The sequence below is a fragment of the Antedon mediterranea genome, chromosome 3 (genome assembly GCF_964355755.1).
Source record: "Antedon mediterranea chromosome 3, ecAntMedi1.1, whole genome shotgun sequence".
NCBI lineage: Eukaryota > Metazoa > Echinodermata > Crinoidea > Comatulida > Antedonidae > Antedon > Antedon mediterranea.
In genome coordinates, this window is record NC_092672.1 from 7918929 (window position 1) to 7931981 (window position 13053).

General features: G+C 35.4%; 1 protein-coding gene across 1 annotated transcript; it reads left to right on the forward strand.

Annotated features, from left to right (window-relative positions):
* The first annotated feature begins 4742 nt into the window (after positions 1-4742).
* On the forward strand, positions 4743-12636 carry LOC140044748 (uncharacterized). The gene is made up of 6 exons (XM_072089393.1): positions 4743-4872; positions 6213-6317; positions 9892-9975; positions 10644-10868; positions 11509-11859; positions 12313-12636. The coding sequence occupies exons 1-6, from the start codon at positions 4800-4802 to the stop codon at positions 12573-12575; spliced, it is 1101 nt and encodes a 366-aa protein (XP_071945494.1). The 5' UTR covers positions 4743-4799; the 3' UTR covers positions 12576-12636.
* The last annotated feature ends 417 nt before the right edge of the window (positions 12637-13053 follow it).

Here is a 13053-nt window from a genome sequence, read left to right on the forward strand (position 1 = left end):
GTTGCGTCGACATATCCAAATGGCAGTTTGATAGTCCATAATCCGAGGTGTTTTGTATATCGAATTTTTTCTGTTCGGTTTTTATATACAATATTTTTATCAGTAGAATATTCTGTGAATCTAACCTGTTTCTTGCAGGTGGTTTATCCCATCTTAGATCTCCACATGATGAATACATTAAAAAATAACATCAAAACTATAACAACCTTAAAACAAACAAATTAATGCTAGACATCACACAACGTAGGCCTAAAAAATAACTGCATTGTCCGTATTGTAGGAACAGCTGAAAACCGTCGCCGGTGGCCATCCTTTGCATATAATACTAGTATTATTAACTAGCATAGCTATATCCTGCGCAGCATTATTATACTGTTATTGTTATACTACTGTGTACTACATTGGCCATTATTTACCGAATTACTGTATATCTGATTCTTCATAATTTCAAAATCATATTAATTTTTCATATCATTTTTATTGTTTCACAGTACATACAATTTTATAAAACAAATTACAAGAAAAAGCCTTGTTAAAAATGATGTGTGGAATCTAAAAAAAAGGATTTTTGGTCTGAGTTTCCAAAAGACATTAAACATTACAATGTAAAACATAAAAAAGACTTCCTAAACATAAGATATAATTTATAAATTCCATAGGAGCAAACTATAATGAATATTGATAGATTGACTTAGGCCTATTATTTGTATTTTTTTTTAAAGAAAGTAAGGTTCGGGTAATAATTTTAACCAATGTAACCTTCATTATGATTATTGTTTTAAATACACCCTATTTAAGTAGCATATCTTTCAAAATACTACAGAATACTGTAGCAGAAATATTACAGACAAACTGTAAATTCAAAAATACTGCACCCTTCAACACAGTGCATTTAATTAAGACATTTGTAATAGTAAAACGAAGGCTTGTAGACGAATGGACAAATGACATCTGCATGCAAAAATAAGGTTAAGTTTAAAAAATGGATAAATTGGGTTATGAAAATATTCATACTTGTGTCTACTGTTTTGTTTTAATTTTAAATCAACTTTTTTCGACTAATTTTTGGTGAAAGTTAATAACTATTATGATACTTCAAAATGACCAACTTTTTTTCGAAATATTAATTTTTTTAAATAAATTTATTTTGTTGAATTAGTCAAAGGGACAATACATCTTAACGTTGAAATAATATTGAAAAACAAACGTAATAATGGCGTTAACACAATGTAATTTCAACCTTTATTCAATGTTGAAAAAATGTTGTCATTTTAACCAAAAATGCCAAATGGATTTTAACGTTGAATTAACGTTAACATTATATTGTGTTATAAACGTAACACAATGTTCAATTCAAATCATGTTGCCATTTTAACCAAAAGCCAGCTCGATTATAACGTTAAATTATCGTTGAAATGAGATTGATATAGAAACGTAATACTGTAATAGAGTTAAAACATGAAAACATAATTTCAACCTTTATTCAATGATGAAAACATGTTGTCATTTTAACCAAAAATGCCAACTCGATTTTAACGTTAAATTAACGTTGAAAAGAGAATGCTAAAGAAACGTAATACTGTAAAGGGGTTAAAACATGAAAGCATAATTTATAACTACCTCTTTCAATCTTTTTTCAACATTGAAAACATATCCTTTTAACCAAATTCGACTGGATTTCAACGTTAAATTAAATTGATAAATAAACGTAAACGGTTGGGCAATGACATCAACGGCTTATCTGATGTTTATATAGAACGTACCTGTTGCTATAATTTGTAATTGATTCATATAAATGTACAAAATAAAAATTTATGTAAAGATGCACTTAAACACTCTCTGGCGGACAATTCGGCTACACAAGGTGTAGGCTTATCCCTTCACGTCCACACCATCCCACTCCCCCTCCGTTCAACATATTGACCAACTCTCTCCCCCTCCCCATCCATGCTCAAATACACGATCACACCCAGACAAATTATTAAGAACATACAATTCGGTTACACACGGTGTAGGCCTATATCCCTACACACCATACATCACCCCCCCCCCCCCCCCCCGTTAAACATATCGACCAAACATGAACTCCCTCCCCCTTTGCTCAAATACACGATCACACCCAGACAAATTATTTAGTTAAAAAAGAACTTAGGTCCAAAAACTCCCTCTGGTGGACAAACTGCATATTAGGCCTATATCTATATTAAAACAAACAGTATTTCTCTGCTATTTTTAAACGGACATTAAAAAACGGTACGATGTATAGTCAAGACAAAATTTGGTCACCGTCTGGAAATATTACATTAACAACAATTAAATGTATATCATATATTTTTCGACAGAATATTGTAATTCAATAAACTCTCTCTCTAGTGGACAGTTGGGCTATCTTTTACGTTATAACAAATATTGGCACGTGTTGGGCGATGAATTCAACGGCTTATCTGATATTTATATAGAACGTACCTGTTGCTATAATTTGTAATTGATCCATATAAATGTACTAAATACAAATTTATGTAAAGATGCCATTTAAATCTCTCTGGCGGATAATTCAGTTACACACGGTGTAGGCTTATCCCTTCACACCATACCCCCGCCCCCCGTTCAACATATCGACTAAACATGAACTAACGCCCCCTCCCCATCCAAGCTCAAATACACGATCACAATCAGACAAATTATTTGGTTAAAAAAGAACTTAGGCCCGTCCAAAAACTCTCTCTGGTGGACAAACTGCATATTAGGCCTATATCTTTAGGCCTCCTATATTAAAACAAACTGCATTTCTCTGCTATTTTTAAACGGACATTCAAAAACAGTACGATGTATAGTCAAGACTCATAATTTTTAACCGTCTGGAAGTAGGCCTATCACATTAAAAAAATTAAATGTATATCATATTTTTTTTGGTGACAGAATATTGTAATTTAATAAACTCTCTCTTTAGTGGATAGTTGGGATATCTTTTACGTTATAACAAATATTGGCACGTTTTTGGGCGATGAAATCAACGGCTTATCTGATGTTTATGTATCATAACATACCTGTTGCCTGTTATAATTTGTAATTGATCCATATAAATGTAAATATAAATTAATGTAAAGATGCCCTTAAAAGCTCTTTCTGGCGGACACTGTTACAGTTACACACGATGTATCCATTGACACCATGCCCCCTCCTACCCCCTCCGTTCAACATATTATCGACCAAACATGAACTCACCCCCCACCCCCTCCCAATCCAAGTCCGTTTTCCTTTGTAAAAATAATAATAAACAATTAAACATAATGTCACATGGGCCTAAAACAACTTAAGATTAAACAATAATTATAATTATAGATAAAATTCGGAGAGCTATATAGGGTGCAAGATAATAATAATAACAATATTTAATAATAATAATGAATAATCATAGGCTTATAATGAGTTATATATGAGTATGAATTTATGAATAGCCCTTCATCAATGCATGTGAGAGTACTTAGACAAAACTGTCGGGATATCTAAAATGTTAACTAAGCTAAAATATTCTGTATCTCCCAAAACATGCGTAAATTTCGTAGGAGCATGCAACGTATTATTGTTGTAATTCAATAGGGGGTTTACTCTGTTACGGGATACTAAAATTGTAGAACAGTGTAACTGTACCACTACCAGAGAGATTTTAAAATCTTTGGTCGTATTACTTACTCTTTCATTATGGCTCTGTTATAAATGTAGAAATAGCGCCCTCTGTTGCCAATATTTTCTAATTCGTCAATGTTTAAAAAAATCACAATAGACAATTGTAAAAGGTCATTTATTAATTAAAAAGAACAAAAAAATACACACAGTATATCAAATACCAGTATAAGTAATACCAATACGAGTAATTGACGGTCTACCACACTGTAGATACAATAATTACCCACTGTAAAATGGAATCGCCGGGCTATTGTACTAGTTACAGTAATTACCCACTGTAAAATGGAATCGTCGGGCAATTTGACAAGTTACCGGTTGGCGGACACAAACTCCCTCTAGTAGACATACCGCATGGCGGACAGTCTGCAGCAACATGCAATTGTCTGTGTGTGAGCAAGGCTAGTAGAAAATTACAGCATGCGAAATTTATGACGAAATATGATGCTGCCCTCAACGGACACTACTACCTGTTAAAAGAATTAGCTGAAATTAAAATTAGGAATTAAACTAGGCCTAGAATATAGTCTACAATTACAATATATTTACTGAAACATTGAATTTAAATAATTAAGAATTCGATATCAAGAATCGCTTAAAATATTTCCCACTGTTTTTCCAATAATATAAAAGTAGTGAATGTTTATGAGTGCAATGGTACAAATAATTTCATGAGGTAAAAGATGATCACTGCTGAACTAGTGTCTATAAACCAAAAGTTTATTTCAACCATTCCAAGAGAAAACTCACAGAAAGCAACGTACTTTTTAAACAGGGTAAATATTCTATTTTTTAATTTCGGTTTAGACTCGTTGCTAAGTGACTTATTAAGCAAGGAATAATCATGTTATAGATTTTGTTATTCATGGCTTATTCGATTTTAATGGCAATCGATCTCATCATATTAGAATGTATAATAGTTGAAGTAAGAAAGGAACACAAAACTAGTTTTGTTATGCCAAGGTTAATTAAACATGTTAATCGTGGATTTTGTTCTGTATGTGTATTATTTGTCTAGCTTATTCGATTTTAATGGAAATCGATCTCATCATAATTGATCGATATTATTACTGTATATATTAGAAGTAAGAAAAGAACACCAAACTAGTTTTGTTATGCCACGGTTAAACATGTTTCTAACGTTTGCTATAAGTGTTTGGATTTTGTTCAGACCTTCTTCTTCAGGTTGTAAGTATGGCTTACTTCAAATTATTAATAGGTTCTAGGCATTGTCTTAAGTGACAATATTTGTATAAGTACATTATTATCTAATATCCATCTATAGAAGCTTGGTTCCCACTAAAGCGTGGTTCCCACTAGCAACGCAACACAAGGACGTAACGCAACGCAAGTGAATTGACCAATCACAAGCGATGGCTTATTCGCTTGTGATTGCTAACTGTCTATAACTTCGCTTGTCATTGGTTAAAACGCTTGCGTTGCGTTTACGTCCTTGCGTTACGTTCTAGTGGGAACCAAGCTTAAGTCGCAACGCAAGGACGTAAGCCGCAACGCAAGGACGAACTGACCAATCACAAGCGACAGTCGGAATAATCCATCGCTTGCGGTGGCTTCTTGTATTGCACTCTTGTGGGAATCAAGATAAAACAGTAGGCCTACCACCGTCTGGTCACGTACCAGGCAATTCACCATAAAGCTTGGTTCCCATTAGAACGTAACGCAAGGACGTAAACGCAACGCAAGCGTGTTGACCAATGACAAGCGAAGTTATAGACAGTTAGCAATCACAAGCGAATAAGCCATTGCTTGTGATTGGTCAATTCACTTGCGTTGCGTTACGTCCTTGCGTTACGTTCTAGTGGGAACCAAGCTTTAGCTTGGTTCCCACTAGCGACGCAACGTAACGCAACCTACGCAACGTAAGAAAATGCCCTTCCAATAATTGCGTCTGCGTGAAATCAAACCTGCGATTTTTGCAACACTGTTGCATCGTCGGTTCCCACTTGTGATTACGCAATACATCACTTTGCGTCAATACGTCGCTGCGTTGCGTTCTAGTGGAAACCACGCTATATATAGATGTAGTAATTTTGAATGGAATCGAATACTAAACTAAAGAACGACGTTTTGTACCATTTCAACTATCTCGAATCTTGGAGAACTTTCTCCAAATTAGGTGATATTCGATTCGCCTAATTTGGAGAAAGTTTTGGAATAGTTTGGTACAAATAATATATTTGAAAAATTATAAAATAAAATGAAAATACAATATTATATATATATAATATAAAAAAACAATATAATGCAGCAAGATTTTTGTACAAAAATAAGCATTATTATTACAAGGACGAATACAAAAATAACATCAACAATGCAATAGGCCTACGTGTCAGAAAAGAACAAACGCTACAATAAAATCATTAATTAAACATTCATTACAAATAAATTAAATGTTGTTCTACTCTATCAATGTCATCAGTTATGGGATAGGGCTATTACAACGTTCAGTATACGAACGTTTCTTTTAAATGGTTTTGGATTGGTACTGTGTATTATTGTTTTGGCAGTGGTTGAGATTGGCCGTAACAAACCAGCAGTGAGAAGTTCCAACTATGGATCGTTTGGACCAGATCGTGTCAATGACGGAAACCTGGGAACCTTCGTACACACAGGTATTACAACTGCACTAAAGCAACGCGACGGAAGCCAGCCTTGTTACAACCGTTAATGTAGAAAACGCCAGCTAATGTCGAAACAACCGTTAATGTAGAACAATCCACCGCTTATGTAGTAAAACCTCCAGCTTATGTAGAAACACCAACAGCTTATGTAGTAAATACAAATCAACACCAGCTAATGTAGAAACAATTAACAGCTTATGTAGTAACGAAAATTTCCTCCCAGCTTATGTAGTTACTATCGCCAGCTAATGTAGAAAATGTTATATATTTTACAAAAATGTCTCATTTATGTGCCAGTGCATCGATCTTTACTTAGCTATCACAGGCCCGTAGCCAGGGGGGTTTTTATGGTTCGGGCGAACCCCCCCCCCCCCTTTATAGCGAACCCCCCTTAACCAACTGCGAACCCCGATCCCCGACATGCCCAATACCTCACCCTCATCTCCAAAAATCCTCCAAATACGTGCCCCACAGTACAAAAAGTTGTTTGTAAATTGAAAAATTCGTAAACTTGTTCGTGAACCTTCTTCTCTGTATGAGCGTCAACTATTGATACGTGTCTGTAAATTTCTAAAAGCTGCAAATGAATTGCCGATTTTAACCTGAAAAATAAATGTTTGGTCCCTGCATGTAACATGATATTGACGCGTCTCATAGCGAGCTGGCGCACGAACGATTCGTACAAAGGACACCGCCAGAAAACTGCGTACCTATTGTTTAGATCACTGGCAGTCAGGCAGCATGCATAAAGTATATAGCCTTCCGACGTACATCAGTATTTATGTGTGACTATGAAGTATAATGTATCATAGAGGATTATAGTGAATATTAATATTTTACACTATAATATCTATGGTATCAAGTACTGTAGTTCACATTATGGCATCCGATAATTTTTTTCTAGACCACGCCGATACGTACTAAAATGTATCAATATCACCTATTTACATATTTATATTCCTCAACAAATTGCTGTAAATAAATATTATAGATAGAGCTAGCAAATAGCATTTGCCTTCACCCAGTTTGCTTTTTTCGGGGCTGCTCCTAGGTATACGTTCGCATTGAACTTGAACGCAAAACAAAATACGAAGTAAATGATCAAACAATCGGCGGTTCCGCACAGAGCACGCGCATCTAACATACGGCAACAAATAGTTATCGTCATTTAAATTATCGACGTGTTTGAGGAGGAGGAAAAAAGTACGATCTTTTTGCTCATTGGTTATATAGCATGCTGCACGAGAGTGTCTTTTCCGGCCATCTAGGGGTGTCATTTAACAAAATTCGCTTCGCATCAGGCTGGGGGAGGGGGGGGGGGGTTGATCCTGGCTACGGCCCTGTATCAGTCTTTCCACCTCTCGTAAGCAACCAACTTTCTAAAACGAACACACATCGTAAGCAACCATCTCTGTTAAGGGACCGCTTCTCATAATCGACCACCTCTCGTAAGGGATTACCTCCTCTCATAAGGGACCACTTCTTATAACCGACCACCTCTCGTAAGCGACCACCTCTCTTAAGGACCACACCTTTCGTAAATGACCACCTCTTTTAAGGGACCACGACCTCTTTCTCTCTATTAAAGGACCGCTTCTCATAATTGTCAGTGACGACTCTTTTAAAGGACCACCTCTCTTAACGACCCACCAATTGTAAGTGACGACCTCTTATAAAGGACCACCACCTCTATTAAGGGACTGCTTCTCATAATCGACCATCTTCCATCGCAATGACCTCTCGAAAGTGACCACCTCTATTGCGACGACCAGTGTCTCTGTTAAGGGACCGCTTCTTATCATTGACCACTTCCGAGAGGTGGTCGATTATGATAAATGGTCCCTTAAAAGAGACGGTGGTCGTTCAATAGAGGTGATCACTTACGAGAAGTGGTCTATTATAAGCAGTGGTCCCTTAATAATAGAAACGGTGGACGTTCAACAGAGGTGGTCACTTACCAGAGGTCGTTGTGACGGGAGATAGTCGATTATAAGAAGCGGTCCTTTAATAGAGAGAAAGAGATCGTGGTCCCTTAAAAAAGGTGGTCATTTACGAGAGGTGTGGTCGTTAAAAGAGGTGGTCGCTTACGAGAGGTGGAAAGACTGATAGCTAAGTAAAGATCGATGCTTGCACATGAATTATAGACATTTTTGTAAAATATATAACATTTTCTACATTAGCTGGCGATAGTAACTACATAAGCTGGGAGGCAATTTTCGTTACTACATAAGCTGTTGACTGTTTCTACATTAGCTGGTGTTGATTTTTATTTACTACATAAGCTGTTGGTGTTTCTACATAAGCTGGAGGTTTTACTACATAAGCGGTGGATTGTTCTACATTAACGGTTGTTTCGACATTAGCTGGCGTTTTCTACATTAGCGGTTGTAACAAGCCTTGACCAATCAAAAGTGATGGATTATTCGAATGTGTCGTTTGTCATTGGTCAACTCGCTTGCGTTGCTCTTAAGCTTGGTTCCCACTAGAGACGCAACGCAACGACGTAACGCAACGTAAGTGATTTGACCAATCACAGGCGATGGATTATTCGAACAGTCGCTTGTCATTGGTCAACTCGCTTGCGTTGCGTCTACGTCCTTGCCTTGCGTTGTATTGTTCTATTTCTTTTTTATAAATTAGCTTCTATAGGCCTATACGACAATTCGATTACGCGTCAACTAGCAACAAGTGAGTTGACCAATCACACACGACAGTTCGGATGATCCATCACGTCATGATTGGTCAAATTACTTGTGGAGCGATTACGTTCCTGCGTCCTACAGTAGGAACAAAAATCTAGCGTTAGCTTTATTCATGGATTATTTTCCCAACTTCAATGTTAGTATTCTAAGTTAAACCTGCACTATATTTGATATCGAAGATCCTTAGACAGTGCTAGTGTACAGGCAGGAATTACGAATCACGAAAACAAGTTACTTGAATCAAACTTTATTCATAGAAACAGGTTGCTATAATAAAAGGTATTATTATAATTATTAGCAAAACGAATAACAAAGTACTGTAATATATTGGTTTAAAGTTACAAAAATGTGATTATAATTATCCTTTAATATAAGAGATCCTTTATTGTATAATGGCTACTACTATTTTGTTTAATTAATACAAAGCTTATGTTTTACCACTGTAGTGATATAATGCATACCGTGAATTTTGATCTCTCCTGCCTTCTATAGGTATCCAACACAGTCACAACACAACTGTGAGCCAAATTACCTCAAATGAGAATGGTATCGACCAACCAAACTGTAACCTATATCCAACCATTAGTCATTAATAACTTTAAAAACTAATTTTTTATCAAGAGGCAGTTTCAACTTTAGAGGGCACACTTTACAAAGTCAATATGTCTGGGACAAAACAGCTAGAATATGAGATTATGTCGAAACAGCCGGTACCTGCACTATAAGAATAATAGTAATATTGTGGATACATAATATGATTGAGTGATATTTTTTTTACTGAATCAAAAATCCTACAACCGTAAATTTCTACAATCTATGAAATAATGGTTAGTATTTTATAACATTTGTTTATTTTATTTAAGGAAATGAATTATCACCGTATGTATACATCGATCTTTTGGATATGTATTATGTTAAGCAAGTAAAAATTATCAATAGACAAGGTTGTAAGTATAGTCATTCTTTTAGAATTTTGTGTACAGTACTTGAAAGAGTACACTGGTTTGGTTTTCATAAAGTTTGTATGGCTTCTATACAGAGACGCAGCACAAGGACGAGACGCAACGGACGGCAAGTTGACCAATGACAAGTGACAGTTTGAATAATCAATTGCTTGTGATTGATCAAATTACTTGATTTGCATTTGCGTACTTGCGTTAAACTCTGTCTACACTGTCAAACTTTATGTGACAAAAAGTGTGATGTGCCCATGGACATGATGACGTCATATCACTTCCATATCTGGGCATATCAATACCATATTTGGACACATCATACTTTTTTGTCGAATTGATTGGTGTAGACAGAGCTTTACGCCATATAGTGGAAACTAACATTGAAAAGTCTGCCACAACCGTAACAACGCAGCATAAAAAGATACTCTTCTATCAATTCCGTACAGTACAAATGTTAATGTATTTCAAAGCTCTTTCAGTGATTACGCCCTCTTTTTGGTTTAAAAATAATAAGTGAATTTATTACGCGAAATGCACATAAACTGACGCTTTCTTTTCCAAAATAAATTGGACTTGTGGAAGGTTACTTTTTCTAGCTCATGGTATTATTAATATAAGAACATAATTATATCGAGTGTTTCTGATGATGTTTTGAACAGGTTGTCAAGATCGGGTGACAGGCGGCATTGTTAGAATAGGTGCATCAGTGGATAACATATTCGCAAATGTAGCTTGTGGAGAACCTATAGCTGCAGGTGAAATTTCAAATTCAGCAGACATTTACAGAGATTGCGAACTGACCGAATTAGTTCGATATGTCAGCTTGTCTTTAGACGGTATTCGAGAGTATATAAACATTGCTGAAATAGAGGTTTATACTAATGGTATGTATATTTAGTATTGATAAAACAAAGTCGGTTGTACACTGGAAATTATTATCAATAAAATGTTTATAGTTCTTTTTTATTCAATCTAATCGAATCATCGCCACTAACAGGCTAGCTACAATAAAAAACTACCGATAAAAAATATAATTCTTTAAAACAGACATACAATGTAGAACATCGAACATAGAGACAAGAGTGGTAATAAAGGGAAAAATGTAATGCCATTAAAAAAAAATATCGATATTGGTCTTATTTCCTTATAAGCTGGGTTCCCACTAGCGACGCAACGTAACGCAATCTACGCAACGTAAGAAAATTCCCTTTCAACAATTGTGTTTGCCCCCGCCTGCATGAAATCAAACCTGTGATATTTGCAGCACTGTTGCGTCGGCGGTTCTCACTTGTGATTACGCAATACAGCACTTTGCGTCAATATGCCGTTGCGTTGCGTTGCGCGGGGCAAACACAATTATTGGAAGGGCATTTCCTTACGTTGCGTAGGTTGCGTTACGTTGCGTACTAGTGGGAAGACTCGTTACGTTGATACTACGTATCATCGTCCTATATAGTATAAACTAGCCTTTTAAATGTAATGTGATTGCTGAATACGGCAACTGAATTCTTTTTTTTTTCTTAGCGCAAGTATTAAGAACTTATAACAATCACTGCTATGAATATTCCCTTGTTGCTGCAACATGGAGTGAAGCAAAATTAGATTGTGAGAGTCGATCTTCAACGCTCGTTACAATAAACACTGAAGACGAGCTTACCCATTTGATGTCGTCATTCAGCTCAACTACATGCACGTGGACAGGTCTTAATGACATCACAACTGAAGGAGAACCTGATTGGTTGACTCATGATACTACGGTGTATTCCAACTACAGCAATGCTAACAACGATGCAAATGACTGTTTTTCTATGACTACTGATGACACTCTATTACGTAATGAAGATTGCAATACTGAATTAGTTTATATTTGTGAAGGTGAGTAGTTCACACTGCGTTGCATTAAACGCCCCTCATTTCCACCCACCCCACCCCAACTACCCCATTAAATAACCAGATCTAATTTGAATATCTTTCTGAATTAACGTATAAGTTTAATAAACATTTAATTCGAAAACATGTTCGTACAACAAAGTAAATCACATGACGTGCGTATACAAAATTAAAGCTTGGTTTCCACTTGGACGCAACGCAACGACGTAGGTGCAACGCAAGTGAGTTAACCAATCACAAGCGACAGATACTCAATTAAAAATAACAATGAGCTGCATGTAGTTTTAAATTTACACCCAAAAAAATAAACTCTCTCGAACAAGGGCCCCCTAAAAACCTTATAAATACGGTTAAAAAAATAGAGCATAACTATTTTTTAAATGAAATAAAATACAGTAAATTTTCAATTATTATCAACCTGCATTTTATATCTTGCAGCAAGGGGCAACAGCTATAAAACCTATGAGATTGGCACAAGAGACAAAATCCCGACTGATGAGTTCGTATTAAAGCGTATGCTAGCTATCAGCCCAGGCCTATGCTCACTGGGATGTACTACATTGGATGCTTGTACTTCGTTTTCATTTAATTTCATGACAAATGAGTGTAAACTTAGTAATAGTACAGGTCAGGACAACCAACTTACAGATGAACAATTCGCTAATTTATACATAATAAATTCGTCTGGTTTAACTTGTTAAAAGTAACGATATAAAACAAAGCGGAAAAAAGACGTACAAAAGAAGAAAATAAAACACTGTCAAGTGGCTCACCAAAATAAAAAATGAAAAGAGATATGCAATATATCTAAATATGAACAATGTTTCTATGAATTTTATAGGAAAACATGTTATAAGTTTATTTGTAGACTGGAAGATAGTACAAACAAACTATAGTTAAAACTGTTAATAGTTACACATTTTCGACGCTAAATGTTAACAGAATGGCACTTCTCAGAGCTTAAGGTGTTTTTATTAATTTTTTGTATTTTTAATGATGTTTTATAATGATTTATGTGCTTTATTTTCTTTTTCTTGTATGGCTTGTAAATTTCTGAAATAAAGTTGACTATTATTATTATTATTATTATTATTAAATATAATAATAACATTCTGAAATAAATATTTCAAAACCAATGCATTATAGTTAAAATTTTAAATATATAAAACATAAACAACC

What these genes read in the sequence shown, in the direction of transcription:
- LOC140044748 (XM_072089393.1), top strand. Translation starts at nt 4,800, where the DNA reads ATGCCACGGTTAAACATGTTTCTAACGTTTGCTATAAGTGTTTGGATT. An exon ending in GGGAACCTTCGTACACACAG is followed by an intron (nt 6,318 to 9,891) that starts GTATTACAACTG and finishes ATTTTATTTAAG; the next exon opens with GAAATGAATTATCACCGTAT. An exon ending in AATAGAGGTTTATACTAATG is followed by an intron (nt 10,869 to 11,508) that starts GTATGTATATTT and finishes TTTTTTTCTTAG; the next exon opens with CGCAAGTATTAAGAACTTAT.